This window comes from Panthera tigris, chromosome D4 (assembly GCF_018350195.1).
Source record: "Panthera tigris isolate Pti1 chromosome D4, P.tigris_Pti1_mat1.1, whole genome shotgun sequence".
NCBI classification, from domain to species: Eukaryota; Metazoa; Chordata; class Mammalia; order Carnivora; family Felidae; genus Panthera; species Panthera tigris.
Window position 1 is genome coordinate 7,999,739 of NC_056672.1, and position 18,236 is coordinate 8,017,974.

Consider the following 18,236-nt stretch of genomic DNA (forward strand, 5'->3'; position numbering starts at 1 on the left):
TTAGATGTCTTCAGAGGTCCATTTCTAAAATTGAATGAGATGATAGAAAAGGTTTGGGGGAAACATGGGAAGAGAGGGGACGCGTTGACAAAAGATGGTAAGGGGCTTAATTTTCTTTCTTTTTTCTATTTAATTTTTAAAAATGTTTATTTGTTTTTGAGAGGGAGACAGAGTGCAGGCAGGGCAGGGGCAGGGAGAGAGGGAGACAGAGAATCTGAAGCAGCTCCAGGTTCTGAGCTGTCAGCACAGAGCCCGATGCAGGGCTCGAACTCTCGAACCATGAGATCATGACCTGAGCCGAAGTCGGACGCTTAACCAACTGAGCCACCCAGGCACCCCTGGGGCTTAATTTTCTACTTGAAAGAACTGGATGCTCGTTTTGAATTTTCTTGGGGAAAATTAATGTTCACCCTGCTGTTCACAGATTTAAACCACAGTGCAGTATTTTTCTTAAATTACCAATTAAATATTGTTCCCCCAGCCCCCCCGGAAAGAATATTAGAATTCTGGTCCCTGCTCGGTAACAGATTAATATTTATTCCATTAACTCTATAAGTAGCAAAAGGGAATGTTGAGACCAGGAGGTCTTAGAAACCATACCTGTTACATTACACACTGCAAAATTTAACCTGTGTAGCTAGATCAGGCACATATGAACTTTAAAAATGTGCCATGCTGAACTGTGAATGAGAGAAGCTAAAATTTCGTGTCTTGCTTACCAGCCTCATTTACATAATAGCGGTCCTCCCCATGTTCAAAATACTAAATGTTGTTGATGTTTGGCTACCTCTGGGTAAAATCAAGGTTGATTTTAGTACAGTATACCACAGTCACAGCAAATTAGTGAGCTTGATCCTTTGGTTAAGTTTTGGATATACATTATTATTATTAATTTTTTAGATCACTGCATAGTAAGTTTGAAAGTTGGAAAGGATGTTAGGAATAATGTATTCTGAATTGTACACCTTTGGGGGACACGCTAATGGCCTCTAAAAGTGTCTAGAAAATAAAATTTTATGACATACTTGCATCCAGCTAGGGTTTGTGTTCTGAAAATTGAGAATCTTAAAATAATTTTGGTCTACAGTTTATAATATGATTGAAACTTTTATTAACAGATGAGACCTAAGGAAGGTAGATTTCAATGAAGTTCAACTTTTATAGCCTCAAAATAAGAAGTGTAAATGGGGATTTTTTTTTTAATGTGAATTGGTAATTTTCTGTGTAGACTTAAAAAGTGAACAGAATGACTATAAAGCTGCCTGGAATATCATGGCAGTATGTTGGGGTAAGAAATATTCTGAGAGTTGAAAGTTACTCTAAGTATAGGTTTTTTTCCTCATGTTTATTTTTGAGAGAGAGAGAGAGAGAGAGAGAGAGAGAGAACATGAGTAGGGGAGGGACAGAGGGAGAGGGAGACACAGATTCTGAAGCAGGCTCCAGGCTCTGAGCGGTCAGCACAGAGCCCGACGCGGGGCTCGAACTCACGGACCGCGAGATCACGACTTGAGCCAAAGTCGGACCCTCATCCAACTGAGCCATCCAGGCGCCCCTAAGTATAGGAATTTTAGAACAAATGTAATGTAGCTAATCATGCATGCAGGGAGAACACTTAAAACTTTATTTCTGATACTGTATTTCAGAGACCATCATGCAGACATCAGAGACCGGGTCGGACACAGGTTCGACAGTGACTTTACAGACATCTGTGGCTAGTCAAGCAGCGGTACCTACCCAGGTGGTGCAGCAGGTACCGGTACAACAACAGGTAAGGAGCTGCTGTTCGCAGAGAAATGCTGTGCCTGTCCTTGTGTTGACTCTCCCACGCAGCTGTGTCCAAAGGGGATTTAGACTACACTTGCTAGTCCTGTGGGTGCTAACATTGATTTGGTTCCGTTCTTAGGTTAATGCAGCAAATGTTTCTTGAGCCTTTCCTGGATGTGGCAAATTCTCTCCGTGTGGGGCTATCGGGATACAAAGAAAAGGAGCCCAACTGTATAAATCCCTCTTCTGAAAGAGTCTCTCTCTTAACTCCTAAAGAAAACACTGCTTTCTGACTTGACCATCCTCCCTCTCTTCTCCCCTCTCTTATTCATTATCACAACACCCTATTTCTCTCTTACCGAAATATCAGCGATCACAGTTTCATATAATTGGCTCCCAGTAAGTGGTACTTAATGGAGGGGTTGTGCGTACCTTACAGGCAAGGATTTCACCTTTGTGATGTTTTGGGAAAGGTCTGAATATTACGGCGACTGAAAAAATAGTGTTGAATGAAAATTAAATGATCTTAAAGGTCTGGAGGTCTGACTCATCCCACGTAAAGAATTGGGAATGAATTCATCATCACACGTTTACTACAGAGCTTATTCAAACCCAGGACACTCGGTCTGTTTCGGGAAGATACTGACGACGTAAATGCTCTTCATGCCGGATAATAGTTCTGTCAGGTGGATGGTGAACACCTTGGCCTGTCATTTCTTCCAAAGAGTAGTGAGAAATTAAATGAGAAAGATCGTATCAAGCATTCTCCTGAGACTTGAGATTTGCCTGTAATTTCTTAGTATCAAGGAGAAACTTTAGCAAATGTTGCTCTTACAATTACCAAAAAAGTAACTAGGGAAAGGGATGTATTTTCCTAAATGACAGACAGATTAAGGTAGAATTCTTTTCAGGAGGTAGAAGTGTGATGGACAGGGAGAGTGCTGTCACCAAGAAGAAGCTTTTGAAAAATTTTCCCGGGGGCTCCTGGGTAGCTCAGTCGCTTAAGCGTGTGACCTTGGCTCAGGTCATGATCTGGTGGTCTGTGAGTTTGAGCCCTGCATTAGGCTCTGGGCTGATAGCTCAGAGCCTGGAGCCTGCTTCAGATTCTGTGTCTCCCTCTCTCTGCCCTTCCCCCACTCGCGCTCTGTCTCTTTCTTTCTCAAAAACAAATAAACATTAAAAAAGAAATTTAAAAAAAGAAAATGTTAAAAAATTTTTTTCCTCTATGTTCCTTTTTTATTTTTTTTAAATGTCTATTTATTATTGAAAGAGATAGAGTTGAGTGGTGGAGGGGTAGAGAGACAGAGACACAGAATCTGAAAGCAGGCTCCAGGGTCTGAGCTGTCAGCACAGAGCCCAACATGGGGCTTGAACCCACGAACCATGAGATCATGACCCGAGCCGAGTTGGACGCCCAACCAACTGAGCCATCCAGGCACCCCATCTGTATGTTCCTTTTTATAACATCATGTTGTATTTCCTGATTTATGGTATCTTTTTTTTTCTCTGAAATTACTAATTTTTTAAAACTTGTTGGAAGTTTTTCCTTTAGAATCCATTTCCTTCACACTACTTTGTTTTTTGTTTTGTGAGTTTTTTTTTTTAATCTTTTATTTTTGAGGCTTTTCTCAGATGTCTGCTAATCTTTGGGTGTTTATCCATATTTAAAAGCATGAGGGTAAACAGCTGATTTGAATGCATGAGTGGGTCTTGTTAACTTCAATACAGGGTCATTTGACTGGGCTTTTTAACTGGGGACCGTCTGATGTTCTTTGTTTTTCCTCTTGGGTTGTCATTTTTTTTTTTTTTTTTCTTTTCGGGTTGTCATATTTTTAAAGAAGACTTCTCCAGCTTCCTCCCTGGAGCATAAACTTGGCTTCCTGAAAGCTGAGTAGGGGAAGAGAGTTGGGTATTTCTTGCCCCGATTCACTTAATCCTTCTTTTTTTCACATGGTATCACCCGTGGTTGGTCTTCCTTAGTGTAGAGATTAGGCCAAAGAATAAATCTCCGAACTTTCACCAAAGTCAGGGAAAGCAGTCACCCACCTCACTGCTTGCAGTTCGTGGAGGGCCTCTGATTGGTGCTTAAGTAGAATCACTTTTTATATGAAATACCTACCTTACAAAACAAACATTGCGGAGTTCCTGGGTGGCTCAGTCAGTTAAGCGTCCGACTCGGTTTCAGCTCAGGTCATGATCTTCGGGCTCGTGAGATTGATCCCTGTGTCGGGCCCCCATGCTGACATTGCAGAGCCTGCTTGGGATTCTCTCTCTCCCTCTCTCTGTGTCCCCTCACCTGCTCTCTCTCTCTCTCTCTCTCTCAAAATAAATAAACTTAAAAAAAAAAATTGCTACCAGAAATGGAAAATCAGTATCACCAGCCGTAAATAGAAGATCATATGTACGCACACATTAACTTGTCCATGTCCTCGTAGAAAATAATGTCATGTACACGTGGACCACACTTTGGAAAACATTGTGCTAGGCCATATGGCTCATTTTTAGCAGGCATATTTTTCAGTGCCTCAAGTTAGCTCTTTCCTCTAGGACATTCCAGGCAGGTGATAGTTTACACCCCCTTACACCAAGCAAAGAAGGTGAGAACTCTTTGTTTTCTTTTTGTCAACAAAGTGTTTTATTTCACATAGTGGGTTAGTGTGATATTTGCCCAGAGTTACCTGTGATGTAGTCCTTCCAGGCTTATTTGGAAGGAATTTTTTCTCCTCTGTCATTTTGTTCTTTTCTTTTTTTTTCTTCCTTTTTTTTTTTTGAAACTAGAAACGTGTCACGTTTTTAAAAAGATTTTTTAATGTTTATTTTTGAGAAGGAGAGAGGGAGAGAGCGAGCAGGGGAGGGACAGAGAAGAGAGGGAGACACAGAATCCAAAGCAGGCTCCAGGCTCCACGCTGTCAGCACAGAGTCCAAAGTGGGGCCAGAACTCACAAACCGCGAGATTGTGACCTGAGCCGAAGTCGGACACTTAGCCATCTGAGCCACCCAGGCACCCCTGGAAAAGTGTCACGTTTGACACTGCCTAGTGCATTCTAACAGTGTCCCTGTGGATATATTTTCTATAACTGATTAGATCACTGCTGCAGTAATTTCCTACTGCTCTTAACTTGTGTGTAACCTTTGTATTGTTAATGTGCTGATGTCATTCTTGAGTTTTCAAACCGTGGTGGGACACCTTTAAAAGCTTCTCACCTTTGTCACCGACCCATGACGGATATTGAAATTATAGCATTGATGTCAAAAGTAGTTACTTCTATTGTTTCAACTTTATTTATTTATCCATTTATTTATTTGAGAGAAAGAGTGCGTGAGCAGGGGAGGGACAGAGGGAGTGGGAGAGAGACTCTTAAGCAGGCTCCATGCTGAGAGTAGAGCCCAACTCAGAGCTTGATCCTATGACCCTGGGATCATGACCTGAGTCAAAATCAAAAGTTGGATGCTCAACTGACTGAGCCATCCAGGGTGCTCCACATTGATTGAACTTTTATTGTGTCTTTGCTTTGGTCACTTTGATGTGAAGACAAGGTGTATAGCTCAAAATTTTTTAAGGTTGAGGCATGTGATGCTGTATTTTTTAGAAAGTTGAGAGACCAGACAATTTTAAGATCTAATGTATATAGTTCTGTTTCTTCAAAGCACCAAGGTTTTAATCTCACTGTGTAATAAGTACCAAGTAAAATGTTGATTCTAAAATTATTTCTGTGGTTTCTCATTTATTCTGTATGATCTCAAGAATCAACTTTCCACCTTTCCTTAGACAGTCTGGTTCAGGAATAGAGAATTCTGAGCAATGACTACATGGTCTTGTTATATAATACTTTGTCAAATTTCCTGTCTGTTATAATTTTTCATCATTTCACAAAACACCATAGAGTCTCAAGCTTCCAAATAAGGACATTGTTGCCCAATTCAATAGAACCTCTAAAAATATTCAAATTCACTATCTCGATTAGTTACTAAACTTTTGATATTACTCATCCTATCATCTCTATAAAAAGACTTCTTAGACTGTATAGACCATGGCTAGAAATGAGTTGTTCCCCCCTGCCTTCCCCTGCCTTCAGTGATTTGTTACAGTTTCTTGTAGGTTATTCTTCCATTTGGCCAATAGATGGCTAAATCTGAGAGGTCTTTGACCCTACTTGCTCTAGAACTGAATGATAAGTCCAGGAGAGGGAAGAAGGAAAATGTCCTCCACTCTTCAGTTCTCTCTCACAGCCAGCCAGTTGAGATGCTTTTCAAAGCAGAACCTAGACAGAAGTCCGAACATACACTCCTTGTTTTCATTTTGGGCTTCAGGTGTTCCATAATGGCGCTGACACAGAAGAGAATTCCTAATCCACCCTGAACCAGGGCCCCGGGACTTTTTCTCCCTTTCATGTTTCCCAGTGTTAACTGCCCCTCCGACTACAGCTCTTACTCTGCCTATGGTCTCTGCCCATCTTCCTCTTAGAAGAAAGCCCACATGTTTTCTGTCAAAGTGGATCCGAGTGTTGCCCCTGTACCGCTTCCTGTAAACATAACATCCCAGGTTCAGTGGAGCCCTGGGGTCGAGGGGCTTCTGTTTGAATTCAGAGAAAAAACTCTTGTGTCACATTAGCTGTCAACATTGTTTAAGTTCTTGTATTATTCAGAGATTGTGTCTTTACCGTTTCCTGCCCGGGGACTCTGTTTCTTTCTAGCGGGTCTTTGGTATGTAACTGGGACATTGAAACCTTTTTATGTGATGGAGGAAAACTCATTTCAAGATCATGTTCAGGTAAGAATCTCTGTTTTTATATAAGTCATCTCTCTGGGCAGTGACTCTTCTCTATAATTTGAGTTATCAGAATGAATAGAATAGCCGTATTCTGGGAGTATTGTTGCTTTTGTAGCCGTATTGTTTCTTTTTGGTGAGTGTCAATCTGTCACATATTTAGCATTGCCACATAAGTTGTGGTACATCCTGGCAAGTGAGCATTTCCTCCCTGTGGTCAAAGGGATAAATGACATTTTGTTTGAGAAACAAGCTTCAGTCAGGATTGCCAGTTAGTTAGGTTCTAGGCGAAGGGCAGTCTTCAAGAAGGGTAGATTTTATTTTATTTTATTATTATTATTATTTTTTTAATTTATTTTTGGGACAGAGAGAGACAGAGCATGAACGGGGGAGGGGCAGAGAGAGAGGGAGACACAGAATCGGAAACAGGCTCCAGGCTCCGAGCCATCAGCCCAGAGCCTGACGCGGGGCTCGAACTCACGGACCGCGAGATCGTGACCTGGCTGAAGTCGGACGCTTAACCGACTGCACCACCCAGGCGCCCCAAGAAGGGTAGATTTTAAATGAATCCCGGTAGATCTATTTATTACGGGTATCTTTAACACGAAGCCTCAAATTTTAGCAAGTAGATTTTAGGAAAGGAATTTTGATACAAATACTCCTGAGATCCTCACATGAGACCACACCTTCAACAAGGGGTCATTTTTATGCTCACTTGTGTTTGCCATGTTCCCTCTGTGTAGTATATATCGTCACAACCCGAGAAACTGTGATTAGCAGCATGCCCGTGAGAAAGTTCTTGTGATGGAAGCAATGAACAGTGATTAAGGGGAACAAAAGGTTGTCGGTAGTATATTAAATCTATAACAGAATATTGTATTGGCTCAGAATCTGATCAGTAATATCTCGAATGGCTCCCTTTGCTAGTTTGGAGAGCTAAGTCTGAGGTAGTGCCCTCGATCAGTCCTGTCTTTTTCTTTTCTGTTCAGGGTCAAGAGAGAGTTGCTTTCTGTGCATTCTAGCTTTGATGGACAGAAATAGAATTCTTTTCATTTGAGACCTTTATCTCATCTAATCAGTAGAAACAAAGACATTTTTCGTTGGTTTGCTCTTATTTGGGATTTGATTCCCATTGGCTTGGTTACCTAAGGGGACAGTGTTCTCCTAATTAAGACTGTGACAGACATCCTAAAAGATGGGGCTACGTTTTAAAATGAATTCCAGTTGAATGTCTTTTTGTAGGAAAACAAAAGACAGTGATTTTATCTCTTGAAGAGCATATTTATTTTATTTTTCAGAGCCAGAACTGCTTATTTTTAGGATCTAATATAAAAGGTGTTTCAAGGGAACATGCTGATTTACAATTGAAATAAATTTCATTGTGCCAATCGAATATGAAGGCCTTTTAGTTGAACATCTCTGCTGAGTACTATTTAAATAGTGCAGTAATCATATGCAATGGTTCTCTGTTAAGTGACTTTAAACATACTTTCTCGTCTGGAGTTCGATCATTATGATCAGTTTAGGATATTGTAGTTTCAGAGGACTATGCCCGGCACTGTGTTAAACGTGCCTCATTTCTTCACTCATTTCTTCAGCTGAGATAAGACACTTAGCATGAGTTAGAATCAACAGATCAGCTTCAAATAATGTTACAAATGATTGGCGTATGATTTTCAGCTGGGGGAAGTGACACATGAAGGCAAAACACCTCTCCCCTTTGGTTCTGTCTCAGGATCTTGTCTCGAGGTCTGGGTTGTATCTGTCTCTAATTCCGTGGCAGCTTAGGATCCAATAGTTACAGCCACATCATCTGTAGTGAGTAGAAGCCATGTTGTTGAACCCATGCTTGACTTCCGTGCCTGCTTCCATGGCCACTGGGTTCATCGGCCCTTTCGGCAACGGCTGGAATGGCCAAGCGAAGAGATTTACTGGCATCCACATGAGGTGTCTCAGAGGTGATTTGACACGGTACCTGACTGTAGGAAGCTAACTTTTGAGGGAGACAGCTGTTGTTACAAAATTGGATACTGATCGCCTCAGGGGGAAACTGTGGAGATTGTTCTTGGGAGTAGAGATCAGTAATATCTTCACCATGGATGTGACCTTTGAGCCACGTGCTGAAGGAAAAGTTGGAGGGCGTAAGAAAAACAAACCGGAGGAGAGCGTTTCTGGTAGAGTCAGGCATGGAAGAGCCCAAGGGAAATCGGGGAGTCTGACGGGTTGGTGACAGGGCTAGGAAGTGAGGAATGTGGGAGTGTGTTTCCCAAGAACTTCTTGCGGGAGGTTGAGTCAGATGACGTATTTGTGGTGTTTTTACATGTGCTCCCTCCCCAGTGTTTTCGTTCTTTTCCCTCTTCAGTGGACGTATTTCATTCTCTGTTTCCCCACTGCCGGTTTTCTCGACAATCTGTACTTGCCTAGTACATTTCCCTTTTGTCCAACCACTTCTTAATCCTGTGAAATTTGGATGCCACTCATGCAACTGTGGATACTGTGCACTTTTGATGGAGCCAAACCCAAAAATATTCTCCAGGATTTTTCTGGATTTTTCCTTGACACTTAAAAACTGTTGACTGTCCTCATCGCTCTTATTCTGTGGCTTTTGGGCTTCCCGTTTTATTTCTTGAGGGCTACTTCGTCCAGGAAGAAGCAGGTTTTGTAGAGGTGAAGAGACTGAGATTCACAGTTAGAAGTTGTGGGTTCAAATCCTGTTGCTAGCTCTTTCTAGTTATATGATCTTGGGCAAATTATTAACCTTACCTGAGACTTAATTTCCTCATGTAAAAGAGGGATAATAATATCTGGCGTATACTTGGCCGCAAATATTAAATAATCTATTTCCTAAATCGTTTAAGGTAGTACCTGGTATATAATAAGCCTCCAGTAAGAAAATTTTTTTTTTCCTGTTGGTCTTTTCCTTGTTATTAGTAGTATTATCTGATTCCTCTAATTTGGAGGGTTTTTTGACCCCCTGTACCATAAGGTTTGGCCTTGGGTCCTCCCTTTTGCCCTCACTCTCAAGTAACTCTTCCTCTGCAGCTCTTTTAGTCTTAAAACCAGTTGCTTTCATTTTCTCTACTAAGCATAAAACTGTGGTCCTTCTGTGTATTGCTCTGGCTTTCGAGTTAGGGAGGCACAGGCTCTAGATCAGAATGGGCGCCAACTTGGTCTGACCTGCAGGGGCAGCATTGGGATTCTCTCTCCTGGATCGGAACCCAGTGCGGTCACCGGAGTGATTAGAGAAAACGCCAGAGGATTTCTCAGTCAGTATCCAGAATACATACCTCCAGAATTTTATTCACTTCATGAAATGTAATAATTTTGGATCACGTGTGGGGTTGTGGTAGGATATGAGTTTGGGAAATGAAGGCAAGAATATTATATTAATATCTTAGCCAGACTGATTTGAATTTGGGCTTCCAGTTAGAAGAGACTTGAATTATTCATTTAGTGCAGCTATCCCAAAAGACCTTCCAGTGTTGAATTATGGAAAATTTTCTTCTTCAATAATCCTCTTAGTTGTATAGACTTAATTTAGGTGATTCCATAATTTTGGAATTAGAGGTATGTAATATTTCCTATGAAAATCTAATTTGCTTATCAAACCATCAATTTCAACATCAGGACTTTTTTTTGTTGTTGTTGCTTGGAAAATCCAATGTGTCCTATAAAATTGTTTTACAGGAGTAGAAAGTAGAAAAGTTTAAGATAACTAGCACCTCAGTTTACATATACTTTGAATAAGGTGACACAAAATCTAAACAGAGCACTCTGGCCCTCTTTGCGAAAGCAAATCAGAGGAATTCTTTATCTGTACTAAAGATGCATTTCCAGTATAATAGATCTCAGTACAACTCAGCCTGTTCATTGTCAGTATCTGAAAGGAAGAGAAATTTTAAGGTCCAAGTAAAAATTATGTATAGTCTGAGCTAGTCAAGGAAGTCTTTCCGGAGGAAGTGACTTTTAAGCTAAGATTAAAGAGTAGAAGTAACCAGTGAGGGAATGAAAGTGTTTTCTGTGGGGTCAAAATGGCCGAGGAGAGAGGGGAACAAAGGGTGAACGATGAGATGGGGTCTTAGGTGACTCCTGGTCTGACAATATAAGCTATTGGAGTTTTCAGTAATAACTCATTTTGAAGTTGACCACCGTTCAACTTTGTCAGAAATCCAGTGGAAACAGGGAATCAAATAGTAGTAGCTGCCATGGGCGCCTGGGTGGTTCAGTTGGTTGAGCATCCGACTTCCACTCGGGTCATGATCTCATAGTTCGTGAGTTCAAACCCCCACGTTGGGCTTTGCACTGACATCGTGGAGCCTGCTTCGGATTCTCTGTCTCCCTCACTCTCTGCCCCTTCCCTGCTCTTTCTGTCGCTCAAAAATAAACAGACATTAAAAATAATAAAAATAATAGTAACTGCCATTTACTGAGCACCTGTTGTCTGCCATTCCCTGTGCCTGATGATCAGTCCGTCATTTCTAAAACTTGTCACAACCATGTCCACTTCGGGTTTTCTTGCCCCTGATAGCAGTTCCCGAGATGCTCTTGTGGAAGCTGTCAGGATACTGGAACACAGTAGGTGAGTCATCTGCTCTCCCGGACACTTTTACAACCAGGCGAATTGCTCATCACAATTCTTCAGTCTCACCACCTGTACTAAAGCAGCACGTCAGAAGGTTAATTCTGTGGAACACTTAACGCCCATCTTTTCTGTCCACGAGAAGTGATCATTTTGCCCTTTCCTCCAGGGCTGATTTTAGAAATAGACACACATGGGATGCCCCTTTACTTTCTTTAAAAATTTGTGTTGGCGTCAGTCAAGGCCATGTGTGCGGAGACTCCCATGCTTTGTTTTCCTCGCACACAGCCCTCGCGAACTGATAGACTTCCCGTTTAAAGCAGATCAGAGCCACCCTCTTTGTCCCGGCTGCCTCATCGCTCAGTGCGACGTTCTAAACCTGGTGTTTAAAACTAATCTACCTTCCTTCAGTCAGGATCTTTTTAGCCGGGAGTCATAGCCAAGTGGTCTGACTGTACAGCCCGAGCACCTAAGCGTACTCAGAGATAAAGCACTCAGATGAGCTCTATCAAGATCAGCTGTTAAATGGTATAAGCTCACTGACATACCAGTGCTAAACACGGCGGTCCCACGGCAAGGAACATAATATACTTTATGTCAAGAAGGATTGGTTTTAGCTTTGTGAATCAGTGCAGTTTTGAGAAATCCCGCAGGCAAAGCGAGTGAGAGCGACTGAGGTATAAGGAGCTATTCAAGCAAAATAACTAACAAGTAAAAAAAAAAAAAAAAAAAAATTACAAACCCTGAACTTCCTAAAGCCTTTTCTAAACTCAGATCGTAAGGATGAGCATCAGTAAATATAGAATCTTGGGGGAAAAAGAGAAGGAAAAAATGATAAAAATCAATGTAGTAAAAATGTTACTATTCAGATAATCTGGGGAGAGGAGAGCTGGGAATATTGTGTATAATTCTTGCAACTCTTCCAGAAGTCTGAAATCCTATCAAAAGAAAAAGCGTTTAAAGATCAATACCAATCGAAGTTTGTTAAGTTTGAGCTCCTAGTAAGGAAAGGAAAAACATCTAGAGGAAAATCGGTTTTGAGATTTTTATTGCACTCTCTTCACATTCCTCATCAACTGTCCAGTTTTGAGAAGTACTATAAAGAAAATTCATACGTATGTACATACATACATATGCAAGCAAGCCAGATTGATCAACACATAAAGCAAAAGATCAATTAAAAACTGGTGATATTTTTAAGACTCTTAGGAACACAAATGTGTATAATGAGTTGGTGGTACAGTTGAGGACTGCCTAAAATTCTGGTTGCTAGAAAATGCAAACTAAATTACTCTCCAGAAAAAAAGACAAAAAAAAAAAAAAAAGGCATTAGAAGTTAGAAATTAGGTCTTAAACTCAACAAAAATGACTGGCCTGTTTGTGGCTTTGACTTTTGTCGTAATTAGTGCCAGTGTATATCCCAAGTGTAGAAAGGCCCAGACGACTCCCATCTCAGCTCTGAGGAAAACCGGGCTCATCAAATCATTCGATCAGCAAGCTTTTAAAAAGTCATCCAACTTCATATTATAATCGACATTAACTATTGAATGGGGAAGCAGGTAGCATAAGTTTTTTCATTTATTTATTTTGAGAGAGAGTGAGAGAGAGAACAGGGGAGGGGCAGAGAGCGAGGGAGAGAGAGAGAATCCCAAGCAGGCCTCACACTGTCAGCCCAGAGCCCGATATGGGGCTCAAACCCACGAACTGTGAGATCATGACCTGAGCCCAAATCAAGAGTCAGATGCTTAACCAGCTGAGCCACTCAGGCATCCCTATGATCCTGATTTTTAAAGGTTGCTTTCAGGGGTTATCTTTTATTTCTATAAGGTATCATTTTAATGGGTGACAAAAAAAGATAGGCCTCAAAACTGAAAATAGAAATATATAGGACTTTTATTTCTGGTTTGTGAGTTGGTCAAGCTGTTTCTCGTAAATCTATATCACTATCCAAAGCCATGATTTTTTTTTCTTTCTCCCTTTACTACTTGGTGTTTCTGGTGTATTAAGTCTTGGTAGCTTGGGATTCTCTTAAATCTGTGCTTTCTTGTTATTAGCAATGTTAGCTTTTTAAAAGTACTAGGATTAAAGAAGAAAAGTGAAATAAAAATAAATAAGAAAAGATAGCACTTGAAATAGAAGAAGAAAGGTAATTCTTTTTTTTTTTTTTAATGTTTATTTCTGAGAGGGAGAATGAGTGACAGAGAATAAGAGTAGGGGCAGGGCAGAGAGAGGGAGACAGAGAATCCCATACAGGCTCTGTGCTGTCAGAGCAAAGCCCAACATGGGGTTCGAACGCACAACTCCTGAGATCATAACCTGAGCTGAAATCAAGACTTGGATGCTTAACCGACTGAGCCACACAGTGCCCCAGAAGAAAGGTAATTCTTAAATGAAAATGCTTATTAATAAAATTAGGTTCAAAAGGCACTGTGTCCCATTTGTGGATCTCAGGCTAACTTTGCATGTCATCACTAGCAGAATTAAACCGTAACATACGTGGACACGAGTTGTTTTTGTTTTGTAAGTGAAACCGTACCTGTATGTTGAAATAATAGGGCAAACTTATTTCTGAAGTTTTTGGAAAGTGATACTAATTTTACTTTGAATGAACCTAAGCTTTCATTCCCAGTGGTAATAATTTTTCTGAGTTTCTTATGAAACTGACCAGGCCATTGATTACAGTCCCATTTATGACCCCTGATAACATACTCTGTGCAAACAAAGCCTTTTTACCGATGATTTCTCCTTTGTGTCATTGTGCTTGTTTTTGAGGCTTTGCCTTAACACTGAGGTTCACGAATGTGTCTGTTGCCTGTGGTTCATTGATCTGGTAGATGGTTATACATTTAAAACTTGTGATTACTCTTAATTTTTCTCAGCAATCTCATAAATACATTTCACAGACATTGAGCATTTCTTCAGGCACTTATTTTAAATAGATGTTTTAAAATAACAAAGCAAAACCCCATCAGAGAAGTTGAGGAACCGGATCTAGGGGGAAAATGGCCCGGAGAAGCTGGTGTAATAAACAAAACCCATCACCTTTAAGTAGTCGGTATAAAAATAGTGCTGCCTTGCTAACAGATCTTGGTAGACAGTTTAGGTCACACATGGGAGGTGTTTTTGATGTTTGAACTTTTTTCATGTCTCTGTTTTGGGTGGTGCTCCCTGTGAAGCGCTGGTACAGTCACCCGAAAATATTAGAAACGTGGGCTAAAGGAGCAGCGGCTTGACTTTGATCTCAGGAGGCGTTGAGTGAGTGGACGCCCCGTGTGTCACTGGCACGCCATGTGGGATCGAGCAGGTTACTTCAACCTGCCTGCCCTTCAGCTGCCACAGCTGTGTTCCAGAGCTCCATTTGGTGATGGCACACCTGTTAGGTGGCAGGAACTGTACCTGCTCTGGGGACACGAGGAACCTGAAGGTTAGGGCACAGAGACGGGCAGGTAAACAGAAATGGCACAGAGAGTGCCGGTGCGTGAGGCATGCACTGCATAAGGACGTAGAGGAACAGAGAAGAAGCAGAGTATGGTTTGGAAGGGGAGTCAGTTGGCCGGAGGAGGCAATTGTGGGGGGACTTCCTGGATGAGCACCACCCAGTCGTTGTTTCTTTATCCTTGATGCCGACGATGTACCCGGAACTGTTAGTAGAATCAAACGAGAAAAATCTTTGTAAGGGTGCTTTGTAAAGTGCACAGCATTTTGCAAGTCTGAGGACAGAATTATTGGTTCACTGTATCAGACACTCTGCTAGGACCTGGAGGGAAGAAAATGATGGCAAACAGCAGCGTTTCTCAGAATGTGGCAAAGACATACAGATATCTCTTCAGTTATCGTGTGTGTGTGTGTGTGTGTGTGTGTGTGTGTGTGTGTGTGTTTATAGATAATCCTTACAGTGAAACTGTGAACTTGTTCTAGATTATCCGAATTACTGCGTTATAACTGAGAGCGCTGTTCAGTTTCATTGTGTTCTCATATATGTTTATGACCTTATGGGTGTTAGTTTGAATTGCTGTAATTGTCTTGGGCCAATGAGGTAGAATGGAGGCAGCCTTGATATGAAAGTGATCAAGGCTGATTGATGACCACAGATAGACTGAACACAAAAGAAGTTTCATCATACTAGTTGGCCCCACAAGTATCATTATTTATACCTCGGTTCATGTTGGCACATGTTTAACAATACTTTATTGAACACTAGAGGTCAGCAGTCATGGTACCAGAGAGGCATGGCTGATCCCCACACTAGGCTGAGTCTTTCTGTCATACATTGCTCGAGCCACATGTCCCTTTCCCTCACAGTCTGTTTTGTCATTGTGACTTTAATTGGTTTATGTGATTAATGTCTTTCTCCAGAACTTTATCATAAATTGATGATCCACAGACCAAGTCTTCTTTTGCTCCTACCATAGTACAGCCGAAATACACATGACCTGTCTGGCACATAATAGGTACTCAGTAAGTAATCAATTTATTGAATTGATGAGTGAACTAGCTAATAACTGGAGTGTCTAAATTAATAGTGATTGAAAATACTTAATGACATGTTTAGTGTTAAATATGCACACGCACACGTGCCGTTTTTTAAATTCTATAATTCTGAATAGTGTAAATTTATCACTATGGGATGTCTCCAAAGTAGAATACCTACTCCTAGGTTTGTGCAAGAAGATTAGAAGAAGAGGAAGAAATGTTAGAATGTCTGTTATTTTACTTTTGCCTAAAAATAAGAAACACAGCTAAAATGTAAGAAACTATGTATATCACATGGTAGTGGAGGCATCCCGAGGAAGAGAAGTTGATGACAGCCTTCTCATTTGTTTGTTACATTTTTTATGTTTCCGACAAGGTGGATTAATGGAGTCTGTACTCTAGTTTTGATTAAACTAACTTCATAATATGGACAGGCCAGGCAACTTAAAAAAATTCCCACATATACACTGCAGATTGAAGATAGCACACGTAATTGCAGAAACAACGAAGGTAGCAGAATGAACGCTTCCCTAATTCTCTGATAGTCACAGAGCAAATGTGTGTTTAGACAGCTCACAGTTGTCTCCACAAGTTCCTAGTACTAAGATTTTCGACGTACATCTTCAGTGATGAACCTCTCACCTAAGTATGTATTATGCCATGAGATTAACTACTGAAGTTGCCTCAATTAACAGGACACTTCAATATTTGATCTTTAGCGTTTTATTGTATAATTTCCATTTTTCTGTTATGTTTTACTAAATGTATCCTTCTAATACAATAGAATATGTATGTGATTTATAAATAAATTGTTTTTAAGAGTGAAAAATGATGGGGCGCCTGGGTGGCTCAGTCGGTTGAGCGTCCGACTTCAGCTCAGGTCACGATCTCACGGTTCGTGAGTTCGAGCCCCGTGTCAGGCTCTGGGCTGATGGCTCAGAGCCTGGAGCCTGCTTCCGATTCTGTGTCTCCCTCTCTCTCTGCCCCTCCCCCATTCATGCTCTGTCTCTCTCTGTCTCAAAAATAAATAAACATTAAAAAAAATTAATAAAAAAAAGAGTGAAAAATGATTTAAAAGCTTGGAAACTTCCCAACTAAAATCTTGCCACCATAGCTATAACTTTCCAGGAAGATGTCATTTACGTGTGATAAGATTCACCATTTAAGTGCACAGATTGGTGGTTTTTGACAAATACTTGTATACTTGTGTAGACATCATCACAATCAAAATATAGAACATTTTCATCACCCCAAAGGGCTCCCTTGTGCCTCTCTTTGTGCTCACTCGCTCCCCTCCCCCACTCCTCTCTCCAGTAAAATACTGATCTTCTGTCATTTAGATTGTTTTTTTCTTTACTAGTTTTTCTAATACATGAGATCATAAAACATCCACTCCTTTGTGTCTGATCTCTTTCATTCAGCATAATGCTTTGGAGATTCAATCCATGTTCTTGTGTCTGTTAGTGGCTTATTCCTTCCTACCGATGAATAACTGTCCATTATAACAATGTATCACAGCTTGCTCATCCTTTCACCTGTTGTTGAACATTTGGTTTGTTTCCTGTTTTGAACATTCATAGATTAAGTCTTTACGTGGACATATGTTTTTATTTCTCTTGGGTAAAGACCTAGAGGTAGAGTTGTTGGGTCACACAGTAGGTGTTTAACATTGTGAGAGCTGGCCATACTGTGTTCCAGAGTGGTTACACCATTTGATATTTCTACCAAAACTCTCCAAAGAGTTCTGGTTGCTTGACGTTCTTATAAAACTTGGAATTGTTAATGTTTTTAATATTAGCCATGCTAGTGAGTTATGTAGTGGTATCTTACTGTGCTTGCAATTTGCATTTATCACATGACTAATGATGTTGAGAATCTTATGTGCCTCTTCGCCAGCTATATATATATTACTTTTAATATTTTAATACTCTATTGGTGGTTTATTATTCTTCCATTTCTACTTTCATTTAAACCCACAAATATAAAATTTGCCTCCAATTAAATGGATTTCTAAAATAAACTTAGATGAGTTCAAATTTTTTAAAAAAAATTTTAAGTTAAAACCCAGGGGAATAAGAAAAGAGAAAATCTAATGATAAATTAACTCATTAATCTAATGATAAATTAGGTCAGGTTATACATTTTCAGTAAGAAATAACCAGAATTATACAATAAAATGACGTGGAATGACTTCTTTAACTTTAGAAAAACTCGCATCAGCTTGTATTGGGAAACTTGAGAATTTATGAGTAGATGGTATGCTAATCCAAATCCATTTAAGAAACATGGGGTGACTGCAGTGTATCATGGGCAGAGGTAGACAAGATAAACGGACTACAGCATGATGAGGTCCTCCTCACTGGGATATAGAATCAAGGTAGAGTAGCGGACACGTACTGCTCATCCTGACACAGGCGTGACCGTGAGAGGGTCACGGTGTTATTCTGCCCTTCATTCTGACCGGGAATTAACGGCCTTCAAAGTGGAGATGACAGCTTTGCAGAGAGAGTAACGGTAATCTTCAATCTGCAGAACTTTGTATTCGGCCTCGAATTTTCCAACATGTAGGTAGTAGTTTAGGGAATCTCTGTAGTATCATGTAGAATCATGAGTAAGTTTTAGCCACTGAAGCTCGTTCCTTGCATCATAGAG

General features: G+C 40.6%; 1 protein-coding gene across 14 annotated transcripts in view; it reads left to right on the forward strand.

Moving 5' to 3' along the window:
• RFX3 (regulatory factor X3) overlaps positions 1-18,236 on the forward strand; it is a 285,490-nt gene that overhangs the window by 127,531 nt on the left and 139,723 nt on the right. For all 14 annotated transcript variants that reach the window (XM_042963666.1, XM_042963651.1, XM_042963659.1 and 11 more), the window contains one exon: positions 1,644-1,768. In XM_042963666.1, coding sequence (XP_042819600.1) covers positions 1,652-1,768 — 117 coding nt within the window. In that variant the 5' untranslated portion in view covers positions 1,644-1,651. The remainder of the gene's footprint in view (positions 1-1,643; positions 1,769-18,236) is intronic.